General features: G+C 55.4%; 1 protein-coding gene across 4 annotated transcripts; it reads right to left on the bottom strand.

Moving 5' to 3' along the window:
* Positions 1–8,917: 8,917 nt before the first annotated feature.
* Positions 8,918–13,460, bottom strand: ZBTB9 (zinc finger and BTB domain containing 9). 4 transcript variants are annotated; one of them, XM_028720863.2, is made up of 2 exons: positions 13,348–13,460; positions 8,918–11,847 (listed from the first exon to the last, which is right to left on the bottom strand). In XM_028720863.2, exon 2 carries the CDS (start codon positions 11,821–11,823, stop codon positions 10,492–10,494), a length of 1,332 nt encoding a protein of 443 aa, XP_028576696.2. In that variant the 5' UTR covers positions 11,824–11,847; positions 13,348–13,460; the 3' UTR covers positions 8,918–10,491. The 4 variants fall into 4 exon arrangements, with proteins under 4 accessions (XP_028576696.2, XP_028576697.2, XP_028576698.2 ...); XM_028720864.2 differs by lacking the exon at positions 13,348–13,460 and adding an exon at positions 13,037–13,316; XM_028720865.2 differs by lacking the exon at positions 13,348–13,460 and adding an exon at positions 13,156–13,316.
* Positions 13,461–14,446: the final 986 nt, after the last annotated feature.

The raw sequence follows: 14,446 nt of genomic DNA, 5'->3' as shown, positions 1-14,446 counted from the left end.
ATACTGAGCGAACCTTGGCGCTGTCCATGGCGAGCCCCTTGTCCGACAGTTTGTAGCCCAGGAAATCCACCTCCGTCATGTCGAACTGGCACTTCTCCAGCTTGGCGTACAGCCTGTGCTCCTTCAGTCTCTGCAGAACTTCCCTGACATCCCTCTCATGCGCCTCTCGCGACTCAGAAAATATCAGGATGTCGTCCAGGAAGCATACGCACTTCTTGTAAAGGAGTCCCGCCAACACGTGATGCATGAAGGCTTGAAAACAGTGAGAGCCATTTTGTAATCCGAAGGGCATAACTCTGTATTCGTAGGTGCCCAGTGGCGTGAACATGGCCGTCTTCCACTCGTCGCCCTCCCGCATGCGAATCAGGTTGTACGCCCCTCACAGATCCAACTTGGTAAAAACGCGTCCTTTCCTCACCGTCGCGAGCAGGTCGTCTATCTTGGGCATGGGGAAGGCCGAGGGCTTGGTTTTCGAGTTCAAAATTCTATAGTCCACCACCAGTCTTTTTTGGGGCGTATCCCGCTTCTTCACAAAGAATACTGGGCTGCCTCCCACCGCTTTCGACTCCCGGATGAACCCGCGCTGCAAATTGTGATCTATGAACTCCCTGAGTTCCTGCAGTTCATCCTCAGACATGGAATACAGTTTCCCGGTTGGCAGCGTCGCCCCCGGCAGGAGGTCAATCTTGCAGTCATAGGGTCTGTGCGGAGGTAGCTTGTCCGCCTCCTTCTCACAGAATACCTCCAAAAATTCCGCATACTTGAGAGGCACTGCTTGCAGCGTGCCCAAATGTAGCTGCGGGTCATCCTCTTCCCCTTCTGGGCTAGGTAGGATGCAATGTTCCGCACAGTAGGAGGAGCCAAAAGTCAGTTGGCGTTGGTACCAAGCCAATGCTGGGCTGTGCCTGTGCAGCCAACTCATGCCCAAAACTACGGGCGTGTCCGACAATTGGGTGACATTGAAGCTGATGACTTCCCGGTGATTCCCAATTTGCATCACCATAGGTGGTGTCTGCTGTACCACCTGCCCCCCCCAGCAGTTCCCTGCCATCTACTGTGACCACCTTCAGGGGCAGCGTGGCTGGCAGTAGCGCTATGTTGTGTTGCTGAATAAACTCCAGTCCTATAAAGTCCGCATTACTGCCAGAGTCAATCGTAATAGGCACTTCTAAGGTGAGTCCATTGGGCAGCTGGAGCGATGCGGTGAGCTGCACCACTGGTTTGGGCGGGAGGGGGTCTGTGGGCTGCAAAATCTCTGGGGACTTCTTCACTGACTCGTCTGGCTGGGCCCCAGTGCCTCCGTTTCCAGCCAGACTCCGTCGTTTCCCTGCTGTGGTCCTCTCTGCTGAGTTGCTTCCATTACTGTCAATGAAGCTGCAGTGTGCTTGTGGAGCCTCTGGGGACACTCTTTCGCCATGTGCTGTCCACTGTCGCAGATATAGCACTTCCTGTTCCCTCTAGGCGGATTTGTTTTGACTGCTCCCGGTGTTAAGGCTCTGGTTGCTGAGTGAGCCCTAGCACCGCCAATCTCCATCGGCTCTTCGCCCCCTCCCTGTGGAGGCGTGGACTGCGCACGCGCGACATCCCTGGGCAAGAGGGGGGGCCCTCTCGCTGGTGTGCGTCCCCAACGCCCTTCTTCTTTGCTCCATGGGCGTTCTTCCAGCCGCACACCCACCGTTAGCGCTCTTTCAACCACTTGCTGAGTGCTTTTGGGTCTCTCCCCCCTTGCGATCTCATCCTTGACCTGCGGGTTCAATCCCTCCCAAAAGAGGTCTCTAACAGGCGGAGAATCCTTATCCCAATCCAGGACGTTGACCAATGCAAAAAAGCGGGAATGAAACTGCCTTACGCTGGCTTTCCCTTGTCTTAGCCCAAATATGTCCTTCCGGGCAATGTCAATGTCAATGTTTGATAAAAAGCAGGAATCCATTGCTTTAATGAATGCATCTACGCTCCGGAGCGCTGGATCCTTATCTCTCCACAGATTGCGCAGCCATGCTTTCGCGTCCCCTTGCAAATGGGACAAGATAAACCCCACCTTCTCTTGCTCATCTCTAAAGTCTTTTTCCAGCAGTTTCAGCGCAAACTGCACGTCTGCTCGGAAATTGGGGTACTGCTGTAAATTCCCATCGAACTGAGATACAAGGCTGCCTCCTCTCTTCCCCAACCCAATCCCCTCGGATCTGGGTCCCGGTTGCCCCTGCTTCGCAAGCACTTCCAACCTGGCTTGGAGATCTCTGCAGGCAGCAGCCGCTTCGTCTTCTCTCTTCCTGGATGCGATTACCTCCGCGTTGAGTTGTGTCACCGCATTTTGCAAGGCAGCTATTTGCTGTTCGGTAGTCATTTCGCCTGACTCTTGTGAGCTCGCGAGGCACCAGTCTTCTTCCCGCGCTGCGTATACTCACGCAGCGACTCCTTCGGTGAAGAAAACTGATGAAATTTGAGACGGAGCTTACTGTCAGAGACTGCCTCCAGGTCCCAGCTCACAGAGGACCAACGCTAGCCAGCGGTAATATACAAAAGTCTTTATTAAAGTACATTATCCATTTTCAAACCCTAGCGTGCGTCTCTACGTCTGGACACTAGACCGGCGAAGCTCCGTCTGAGTCTCCGCCCCCTGTACACCAGCTTAAGACTCTAGCCTTACTCCACCTTTTCCGTCTCTCCTTCCGCCTCTGGGTCCTACCACCCCCCGGGGTCCCTTCCTTCCTGGACGCTTCGGAGGCGGACCCCTCGGACTCTTCCCCCTCCCTTCGGCGGGCTTTAGGACCTGGCTCCCTATCCGGGCTGCTCATTGCGCCACCCTCTTGTACATTTGAACTTGGCGCGCGCGCGCTGCCTCCGACCTTCCTTTTGACCGTTTCCTCGCTCTCTGATGCAGGCGTGGCTAACCCTGACTCATGTCCTTCCGCTGACGGAAAGCTGCCTGCTGCCGATGCCTGGGACTCCTCCCCCCTACTGCTCTCCGGTGGGGAAGCTGGTCCCGATTTCCAGCTGCTGCTCTCTGAGTCCCCTCTGGCCCCTCCTTCCTGAGGTGTTCCCTCTGGCAACCCCCTAGCTCTGACCACGGGAGCCCCTTTCTGTGAATCCTCCGATTCGCTGGAGAGACTTAGAGACCTCGGGTGGCTCTCATCGCTCACTTCCCCCTCGGATTCCTCCCCCTCGGTCTCTAATTCCTCCCTTTCCTGTCCCTCTGCTCCTGAGCCCCTGACAAGTACCTTGGGTTAAGAACTTTGCTTCACGATGAGAACAGAAATTGTGTGGTGGCAGCAGCGCGAGGCTGCTGGTACCTCAGGTTAAGAACAGTTTCAGGATAAGAATGGAGCTCCAGAACGAATTACCGTATTTTTCGCTCTATAGGACGCACTTTTCCCCCTCCAAAAATGAAGAGGAAATGTGTGTGCGTCCTATGGAGCGGATGCAGGCTTTCGCTGAAGCCTGGAGAGTGAGAGGGGTTGGTGTGCACTGACCCCTCTCGCTCTCCAGGCTTCAGGAACCTATACGCAAGCCTTCGGAGCGCAGCGGGAGTTCCCGCCGGGCTCCGAAGGCTTGCGGATAGCAGCCTGCAGCCCGAAGCCCGGGGAGCGCAGCGCTGCGCTCCCCGGGCTTCGGGCAGCTATCCGCAGCGCTTGCCACCGCTCCCGGACCTGTTCTTGGGGCTGGGGTCAGGGGAAGCTCGGGCTTCTCCCGCCCCAGACCCGCGGCTAATAATGAAGCCGCGCACAGCCTCTCCCGGCTGGAGAGGTTGTACGTGGCTAAAGAGGAAGCCAAGTCAGCCAGCGGGATGGATCCCGCTGGCTGTCTTTGGCTTCTTTTCTCTTTGGGGCTGGGGGAGGGAAATAAAAATGTTTTTCTTTATTCCCCCCCCCCAAAAAAAAACTAGGTTCGCCCTATGGTCCGGTGTGCCCTATAGAGCGAAAAATACGGCAAGTTCTTAACCCGAGGTACCACTGTACTGCTCCCTTCCAGTTTGGTCTGTTCCTTTTGAACAGGCTGTACCCCTCACTTTCCACGTTCCAGTCATGAGTCTCATTGTTAGGGAATCATTCTGCCAGAAACAGAGGAGGTTCCAGAAAATTCATTTACATATGGGAGTGACACTCAAAGCATGCATAGCTCTGGCTGGTAGTGCCAATAAGAAAGAGGAACTATCAGTTTCGTTTTTTGCAGACGGCAAATGTCTACCCAACGAGTGCTGCCTGTAAATTCTGCTTTGTTGGGACTGCTGATGGACGCCGTTGCTGGAGAGAAAGAGAGACTTTTAACTCAAAGCGTGCCATTATAGCTGTTTGCTTTCAGAGTCTGTGAGTGATTCATCTCTAAGAATAACTTCAGTTACTGTTCACTGTTTCCGAGGAAAAACTCTTCTAAACAATTGAAAGCATGTTACTGAGGTGCCTTCACACAAGTATCTATGAGCAGAGAAAGTGTAACGAACCTTTAATATTCATCCCAGCAGGTTTCAGTAATGCCTTCTAAGTCATCTTTGCCGCCCTGTAGTGGAAGCTCCAATTTGTCTTGCTGAACTGAAAGCATGAGTCACTCCCTCCAGCTGCTTCCTTCTTCTACAGTCATACCTCGGGTTGAAGTTGCTTCAGGTTGAGCGTTTTCAGGTTGCGCTCTGTGGCGAGCCAGAAGTAACGGAACACGTTACTTCCGGGTTTTGCCGCTCATGCATGCGCAGACGCTCAAAATGACGTCACGCACATTCGCAGAAGCAGCGAATCCGTGACCCATGCACACGCAGACGCGGGTTGCGTTTGCTTCAGGATGCAGACGGGGCTCTGGAACAGATCCCATTTGCATCCAGAGATACCACTGTAGTTTCTTGCCCTCTATCGGGTTTCTGGAGCATCGCCTCAGTTCCTGTGCATCAATGAGGCTACCATCCCCAGTACCAGGTGTTCTGTCTTCTGCAATATCATCTCCTTCCCCCTCAAGTTTAAAGCTCTCCTCATCAGGTTTGCGAGACTCCGCAAATGTTCTTGTCACTGGCCTAGTCATATGGAACTCCCTGCCACTGGAGATTCAGCAGACGCCTTCTGGGCTGACTTTTAAAACGCCTCCCAAAGACTGTTCAACCAGGCCTACGCAGGCAGCTAAGAATACATGGTCTTTGGAGGTTTTTAATTTCTCTCTCTTTTTTACTCATTACAATTTTATGTTTGGGTTTTGTGTTCTTACATTGGTGTAAATCACTTTAGGATAAAGCGGCATATAAATATGTTTATAAACCAATAAATGATTGTCAGACAATGCGACTAGAAGTGTGTTTATTTGCTCCAAGCGAGACCTGCCATGAAGACCCCCCCCCCAGGATGGGCTTGCTCCTTGTGGGCCTCTGGGATACCTGACCCCCCCTCCCCCCTGGCCATTCCACAGCTACTGACTCTTTGTCATTTTGCTCCCCCCTTTCATTAATATACCGGGTCGTCCTCCCCGCCCCCAGCATTTGCTTCTCATTCCTTTGGTTCTGCTGCTGATGGCACTGGATGTTCTAGCAGGCAGTGAGAGAAGCAACACGCGATGCAGAAAGGTATCTGGCTGAAACACAGAAAACCAGTTTTAGCACCAGAACTGAGTGCACCCTCATCTTATTTTATTTTAAATAAATCTTCATGCCCTGGGCAGCTTCCGCCTCCTGCAGACTTCCAAACAAACCTTTCTCCTTTTTGGACATCTATGCTGCTGCTCAGCAGGTTGAAGAAGCAGCAGGGCCCTGAATTTCTCCACCCGCCATAAACCCCCCACCATGGAAGAATTAAGTCTTTTCAGGCTTTTCCTGTACTGTCCAGCCATACCTAAAGGTAAAGGGACCCCTGACCATTAGGTCCAGTTGCGGACAACTCTGGGGTTGTGGCGCTCATCTGGCTTTATTGGCCGAGGGAGCCGGCGTGCAGCTTCCGGGTCATGTGGTCAGCAGGACTAAGCCGCTTCTGGCGAACCAGAGCAGCGCACGGAAATGCCGTTTGCCTTCCCGCCGGAGTGGTACCCATTTATCTACTTGCACTTTGATGTGCAACTGCTAGGTTGGTAGGAGCTGGGAACTCGCCCCGTTGCAGGGATTCGAACCGCCGACCTTCTGATCGGCAAGCCCTAGGCTCTGTGGTTTAAACCACAGTGCCACCCGCATCCCACACCAGCCATACCTAGGCCGCCATAAAAAGCCAGGTCGCAGAGGGGCGACATAGGAGATCCCAAATAAACAGCAAGAAGAACTTTCTGACAGTGGAAGCGATTCCTTGGGAAGGAGGTGGGTTCTCATGGCATCAGAGAGTTGTGAAGGACTCCCAAGGGCCATCCAGGCCACCCCCCTGCAATGAAAGCCCAGGTACCCGGGGGTGGGGTTTGCAACCAGCACAAAGACCCACACTTTCACTGCCACCTCCATGGAACAATGGCGGCCAGAACCCGGGGCTCCTTGGCACCATTCAAGGTGTTGCTTTTGACCTGCTTTTTAGAATCACGGAGCTGGAAGGTACTCCAAGGGTCATCTAGTCCAACCGCCTGCAAGGCAAAAAGCCTCTCCTGGGGAGGCGCCTTCCTCAACTGTGTCCGCCTTTGGATGGTGAAAGTGAGCCGCCCCAGCAAGAGAAGCCCTCCGGGGACAGAGGCGGCCAGGGAGCAGTCAAGGGGCGACTGGTTTCTTCTGCCTGTATTTCCCTCTAAAACCTGCCGGCGACATCTGAAAAGGGTTATCAGGGCATCTGAAAAGGGTTATCTGAAAAGATACAGGGCAGATGTGTGTAAACCATGGGACTGCCTCCCACAAGAGACTGGGATGGCCACCAATTAGGCAAATTAACGGAGGATCGGGGCCACCTCCCCCCAATGGCTCATTTCTCCATCTGGGGCCAGGAGCTCTGGGTCTGAAGGGCAGCTTCTAGCTGGGGAGAGGGTTGCGGCAGTCTGGCGCTGCTCTGGGGCTCCTTTCTTTTGGGGCACGTGCTTCACTGCAATGCGAGCAGGATGCTGACCCAGAGGAGCCACTGGCCTGATCCGGCTGCAGAGGTCCTCTGTGCCTCTGAGGCTTTGGCATTCCTCAAAAAGACGCCCCCTGCTGGAAGGGGCTCCTTCGTGATTGTTGCGTTATATTGTTGGGAATCTTCTCCTTGGGTTTGAACCTCATTTCGTGGGAGAGGGTCCTCTCCCGTGGTTTTTGTGTCCTTGTATTTTTTACTTCTCTCTCTCTCTCTCTCTATGTAATAAATTAAGCTAAACTTTCAAAAGAAAAGGGGGAAAAGACCTGTGCTGCCTCTTCCTGCCCCGTCTCCAGGATCTCTGCTCCCCACCAATCTCCACTCCACAACTTTAATAGCAAAAACAGCTTTGGGGCTGCCTGTGCAGGGAAGTTTTCAACGTGTGATGTTTGGTTCTGCTTTCATCTCTCTTGGAAGCCGCCCAGAGTGGATGGGGCAACCCAGCCAGATGGGCGGGGTATACAGAATAAAATAATAAACATAGTTAGTATTTCTACATCCAGTCTCAGTTTCCCCCTCTGCAGTTCTGGGAAGCTTTGGAAGTTAGCATAGTATCACAGAGTCAGAAGGGACCACCAGGGTCATGCAGCCCAGCCCAGCCCAAGAATCCTTTTTTGACCAACATGGGACTTGAAACCATGATTCCAAGAGCAAGAATCTCCTGCTCTACTGACTGAGTTATCCCAGCTTATGAACGGGGTATGTGTGTGTGTGTGTGTGTGTGTAAGAAGCCACCCTAGACAAAGTCAAGGCCATTGGGTCTGGTGAACCCAGGGCTGCTGACACTGGCTGGCAGCAGCTCTGCTGGATTTTGGACCTGGGGCCTGGAGATGCTGGGGACTGAGCGCCTGCTGCCACACTACAGTCCTGCGGTTCCCACTGAGATGGCCCCTCTCCTTCCTGTCCTGCTGTGGGGCATGTGGGGCGCCTGCAGCCTGCCGGCTCTTCTGGGGAAAGGGCCCTAGAGACCCCCTGGCTGGCTGCTGCCCTCCCTGCAGCCCCAAGTGCCAGACCCCTGGGCCGGCAGCAGGAGGGCCAGGAGGAACCCGAGGGGCTCCTCTTCCCACCAAGCCCTTCCCCAGCCAAACCACTCCTGCCCGGGTCCTCTCAGAAGCAGCTTCCAGAAAGGCCAGGCAGCTCATTATTACGTGGGGAAATCATAGGACCAGGGCTGGGCAGGACCCCCAGGGCTCTTCTAGTCCAACCCTCTGAAATGCAGGAATCGAAAACAGCACAGGGAGCTCTGGCCAGAGTCCGGGGGGAAGACCACGTCAGACTGTGGAAAGGGGGGAGCAGTGCCACGCAACCGCCACTGGCACAGCCCCCCAGCACCGCCCCACCAACTGAGGGCAGAACAGCAGGGGAGGGTTGCAGCCAGGGGCCCCAGGAATCTGCAACAGATGCGCTTTGGGCACAGCGAGGCGGGGGGCACAGGGCCGTGTGCAGGCCAACAACCAAAATGGATGTGACGGAGGAAGAGGAAGAGCAGGGCAAGGCCACAATGGAGCCTCCATGTCCAGAGCCAGTCCACCGGAAGACCAGGGAGGGCAGCAGCCGGGGAGGCCTCTATCGGCCCCCTGTCTCCCCCCTGGAGCCATTGGAGGGGCTGAACGAGACTTCCGGGGGCGGCGCGAACAGCAATGGCGGTCCCCTTCTACTGCTGAAGGGGAAGCTCCGCAGAAACGGGTCGTCCGCTACGGCGAAGCGGAGACCCTTGTTGAAAAACCACAGGCAGCGATAGCCTGTGGCCGAGGGACTCGGCGGGCACCACCAGCGCCCCTCGAAACGGCAAAGGGACCCCGTAAGGGGCTCCGTAGCGTGAAAGGGCTGGCGCGGTGCTGTGAGTCGATTGCTCTTTCTGTGGGGTGAAGCCGCAAAGCTGCTGTCGGTGAGCGCTGACCCTTTTCCTGGGACTATTCGGCTAAAAAACAACTACCCGTGAGTAGGTGAAGTTTATTGAATTGGGGACTAAAAATATTTAAATTTTGGCACTGAAGCGGGAGGCGCAACCAGGAAGTCCGTCTCCCGGCTCTGTTTAAAGATCTAAAGCAAGGACGTTTAACTTTCTAATGCTCTGGAAATTGCGACTTTAAAAGGAACTAATCTGAGCATCAATTGAACTGAGGTGCAGGAAGAAAACTTGAATTTTACCTCCTCATTTGTGGATTTTACCTTTCATTTGTGGATACCTCTTTACCTCTTCATTTGTGGATTTATAAAAACATTGAGAAATCCCGGTAATCGGGCTGCCAGACTACTAGAACTGCTAGGCTGTTTGAACTGTTACATTGGACTGTTACATTGAACTGCTACATTGAAACTCGCACTCCTTAGAGACATTGTAACTACTTTAGGATTAACTCTGCAAAAGTTAAAGGACTTGGAAGGTTTTTGGGAGTTTGATGCTGTTTGACACTGTTACCAACTTTTAAGGGACATTGAGTAACTTGGGAAAAAACTGTATGAACAGTAACTTTCTTTCTTTCAAGATATATCTAGTGTCCCTCTAGTGGAATATTGGAATTTTGCAACTACTGGGGTTTTTTCCCCATCTTTGGACTTGTGGATTTCCATGGGAATTGCAAACCGTGAGACTGACCTTGACACATAGATAGTAGTGGGATGAGTGGGAAGACAAGATCAGCCAAAGCCAAAACACAACAATCTACTATAATTTCACAGCTGCGCAGATCATCTGTTCCTATTGTTTCTGTGGCACGGGAGGAAGAGTCAGAGCAAGCTAGGCCGGAAGGAATGGCCACAGGAGGGGACTTTACTTCAGTATTAGATAAAATCTTTGAAAAATTGGATGGACTGAGTAAGCAAGTGACTGAACAATCATCTAAAATTGATCAAAACACAGCTAGTGTTAACAACTTGACTCAACAAGTTAGTTTAAATGCACAATCTATTGGGAAATTGCTGGAAGCCACTACAGAAAATCGTAAAATAGCTGAGGAGGAGGGGCTGAACGAGAGCAGCTTCCCGCGTCCTCATCCGGCAGCCAGTTTGTGTGAATGGTGAGATTTTAAAATTGTGCATTGAATTGGATTTTAAATGGTGTCCAGACAGAGGCAGAGAAGTGGGGGGTGCGCAGACGCCACCTGGGGGCAGTAGGGACTCCCCCCCAAAAGAAGGTGGGGCAGGAAGAGCAGGCGTGTACGAGGCCCCACAGCTTACATGCCTGGGGCGGGGGGGGGGGGAGCAGCCATGTGCCAGTTGACTGTCCAGGAAGGGGAAAGCCCTCTTGACGGAGCCCGCCCCCCAGCACCTGGGGCTTAACCCTTCGCTCCCTGCCTTTCACGCCAGCCTGATCCCCAAAGTGGCGGAGCTGGCGAAGGGGGGTCTTTGGGCGTGTCTATGCCATCGCCCCCCAGCACAGGGTGAGGTGCCCTGCCCACCACACGTACTCTGGCCCCCTGACCCCCAAACCCGCCTCTGTGCCCCCAAGAGGGTCCACAGGGATTCCCATCCCTCCATCCATCTCTGGGTGGGCCTCTCCCCCCTGCTTCTACTTGTAGGTCCAGCAAGCAGTGGCCCATCCCTGCCCCTTGCAGATCTCCTTGTGCTTGAGGAAGCAGCTCTGGACGCGGAACTTGCGCCCGCAGTCCTCACAGGCGTACAGGTTGCCGTCGTGCGTCTTCATGTGCTCGGTCAGGTGGTGCTTGAGCTTGAACTTCTTGTTGCAGACGGAGCAGCCAAAGGGGCGCAGGCTGAAGGTCAGCATGATGTGGCGGTCCCGCTTGGGCTTGACCGCAAAGCGCTTCCCGCACAGGCAGCCAAACTTCTTGCCGTCGGGCGCAGACATCAGCTTGACGGGCGCGTGAACCACCTGCCCGTGCACGGCGTGCGCCAGGATCTCGTTGCCATGGAGGTCCACGGGCTTCCACGAGCTCTCGGGGAAGGCCACTGAGTCCGCCTTGGCCGAGAAGCCACTGCCGGGGCCGCTGGACGAGGATGCTGCCGGGGCGCCAGGGAGCAGGTAGCTGACCTCGCCGCTCTCCTGGATCTCGGCCGGGCACAGCCCCGACACGGCCAGCGGCCTGCCCAGAGACTTGAAGAAGCCAGCCTCCGACAGGCACGAGCTGCTGCCGGCCCCGCCCAGCCCCGAGGCCGAGGCGGCCGCCTCCTCAGCGTCAAAGCGCTCCTGCTTGATGTAGAAGACCTTGGGGGCCTCGTGCGCCGAGGCAAAGGGCGGCTCCTTGGCTCGGCTCTCCTCGGCCTTGGCCGGCCCGTCGGTGGAGCCGCTGCAGATCTGCGCCTGGTGCTCCTCATCCTCCTCATCCTCGTCCTCCTCCTCGTCAGGCGGCACGCGGATCTTCAGGACCTCACCGTCGGGGCAGGCGCGCCGCCGCCGCCCAGGAGCCTCAGCTTCGGCCTCGTCCCTGGAGCCAAAGTAGTTGCTACTGCTGGGCGACTGGCTCTCGCTGGTGCGGCTGGACCAAGGCCGGCAGGCGCCGCCCTCCAGCTCCTTGAGGATCCCCGAGCACTGGTCCACCACCTGCCACATCTGGAGCCCACTGGCAACCAGGAGGTGGCTGGGCAGGGCCTCCAGGAGCAGCTTGAGGCGCCCCGAGTAGATGAGCTGCAGGAGGTTCTCGAAGGCGTCCGGCTCGATGACGCCGGGCAGCACGATGCAGTTGGTGTCGTGCAGGAGCAGCTTGTCGTGGAAGTAGGGCGAGGAGGCGGCCAGGACGCTCTTGTGCGCCTGGAAGACGCGGCCCTGGACGTGGATGGCGATGTCGCAGAACTTGCCCTCCAGGCGGTGCTTGTTGAGCGACTCCAGCAGGACGGCGGCGTAGTGAGGGAACTCAATCTGCACGCTGCGCGTCTCAGGCTCCATGGCCCCCGGGGGAAACGGGCGCCGCTGCAAGGAGGAGAGAGAGGGTGAGGGGCCAAGGGGGGAAGAGAGGGCACAGGGGGCACTGCAGGCCAGGCAAGCCGCCTGCCGGGGGGGAAGGGAGCCCAAGGGTCATCTAGCCCAACCCCCACAAGAGGCGTGCTTTATGAACTGTATTGCAGGGGGCTGGGTTCCTCTCCAAACCTTTCTGTCTCCTCTGCTGCTGCCTTGTCTCAGAAGCCTGGGCCGCCACCCACCAGGGATTCCTGATGATACAAGGTGTTGGGATAAAAAACCATAAAACAACATTGTGATGCCCCCCTTTGGGAACACTGCCTTCTGAAGGTGGCCACGGGCGGCCACAAGGTTGGCCAGGAGTTCCCTGTTTGACAGAAATCATATTTCTCTTTCGGAGGCTTCTGGCTGGACAAATTTTGGAGCCTCCTGTTCATTTTCTAGTGCTGATTTGTGGGTTCATTTGTCTTGTTTTACAGCACTGTTGCTGATATTTCACAGTGTTCCTAATTGTGTTCTGTGATTTGCAACAATGTGATTTGTTTATTTCTGCTAAAGTAAGCTGCTTTGAGCTTTCAATAAACAAAAAATGGCATGTAGGCACATTCAATAATTTACACAGAGAGAGGAATTGGTAGGGACCTCGAGGGTCATCTTTTAAAATATTTTACTGCAAGCGGCCCAGAGTGGCTGGGGCAACCATGTCCGATGGGAGGCACATAAGTCATAAAATGGTTATTCTCTTCTCCAGCCCCCTAGATAACACCCAGGGTCCCTTCTGACCCTCCATTTCTACGCTCCTCAGCTGCTGCTGCTGCTGCCTGCCCTCCGCTGAAGCTCCAGGATCTCTCCAGCCACTGAAGCAGGAAAGAACCACCCAGACGGAGTCCAGAATAGAATAAGGGGAGGGGTCTTCTTTTGCTGTTTACTTATTTCCTTGTTTTCATCTTGTATATTATTATGTGAAACACCCTGAGATCTTAATGTATTTATTTTAATTCAGGAGTGTACGCACGACAATGGAGGCGTTCCACAACCGAGGTTCCACTGTAATAATATTAATAATAAAAGCACCCTGCCTATCCGAGACGGAGGCGCCTTGGGGGCTGTCTTTGCTTCTCTCTTCTCGCCCCATATTTCAACTTAATGTGCCTAATACTGCCCCCCCCCCTTTTTTTGTATTTCCACTATTTACTGTTACCGTGAAATTCAGCCAAGGCGACTTGGGAGCCAATTATGGGAGTTCATATCTGCGCAGGTGGAGGACAGTCTCTCCCCCCCCCCCCTATAGTCCTCCCTCCAGTCCTCCATTCTCCTTACTGATTGGCTTCTCGGGCTGCGCGCCCCGCGCCCTCTCCGGAGCGCCCTCGGCTCAGCGGCCGGCACTCTGCGCGTGCTCAGGGGCGCCCTCGCTCCGGCCCCTCCCCCTGGGAGGACGACGCGGCGCGCCAAGGGGCGGGGCCAGAGGCTCCCGAGGCTCCTCCCCCCGCCGGCTCCCCGCCGCCGCCTCACCTCGCCCGCCGCCGCCTTCCCTTCCTTCCGCCTTCCTTCCTTCCTTCCGCCCGACGGAAGCGGCTGAGCCGGAGCGAGAGACGCCCCGCCCTCGGGCCTCCTCCGCGCCCAATCGGAAGCTGCGAGGCCGCTGGCTCGGATTGGCGCCCGGCTCGGACGCCCCGCCTCCTTCAGGCAGTTTAGCCAACCGGGGAGGTGGTCGAGTCCCGCCCCTTGTACTGTCGGCCCGCCTCTCCCGTCAGCCGGAAGAACAGGACCCGGATGCGGATCTGGACTCTGATTGGCTGCGCTCTTCGACTTAGGCGGGAGCTGCTTTGATGAGTTCGTCCCTCAATTAGGCAAACAAGCAGCGCAGAGGCGGGACCGGGAGAAGCGCTGCGCCTTCCCATTGGACGCGGCTCCTGGGAGGGAGGGAGGGAGGGACGGGCAGGAGGCGCGCCTGCGCAGCTTTCTAGTCCTCAGCGAGAGCCAAGGAGGTTGGCTGCGGGGAGGGGGCTCCCGGAGCGAGTCAAAGGAGATTGGGACTCTTAGGACTATTTACTAGGAGTTGTTGTCGATAGACCCCCCTTCATCCAAACATCACAGGGGCGATTTGAAAGCAAAAGGAAAACACAAAAGAAAATCTGTTGCAAGCTTTGTAAAGGTAAAGGGACCCCTGACCATTTGGTCCAGTCGTGGCTGACTCTGGGGTTGCGGCGCTCATCTCGCTTTACTGGCCGAGGGAGCCGGTGTACAGCTTCCGGGTCATGTGGCCAGCATGACTAAGCCTCTTCTGGCGAAACCAGAGCAGCGCACGGAAACGCCGTTTACCTTCCCGCCAGAGCAGTACCTAATTATCTACTTGCACTTTGATGTGCTTTCGAACTGCTAGGTGGGCAGGAGTAGGGACCGAACGGGAGCTCATCCCGTTGCATGGATTCGAACCGCCGTTCCGATCTGCAAGCTCTAGCGCCCTCCGTGTCTGTGTGATCTGCAAAACTGCCATTTATATAAAGCTGAACACCCCCCAAAACATTGCAAAAGGCAGCATGCAAGCCACACAAAGAGCTGGAAACACTTTGCTTGCTCTGGCTTAGGGCCCCACTCTCTTGGGGGGCCC

Source organism: Podarcis muralis, chromosome 2, assembly GCF_964188315.1.
Source record: "Podarcis muralis chromosome 2, rPodMur119.hap1.1, whole genome shotgun sequence".
NCBI lineage: Eukaryota > Metazoa > Chordata > Lepidosauria > Squamata > Lacertidae > Podarcis > Podarcis muralis.
The sequence above is the reverse complement of the archived record's forward strand: the minus strand, read 5'-3'. Positions and strand labels throughout refer to the sequence as shown.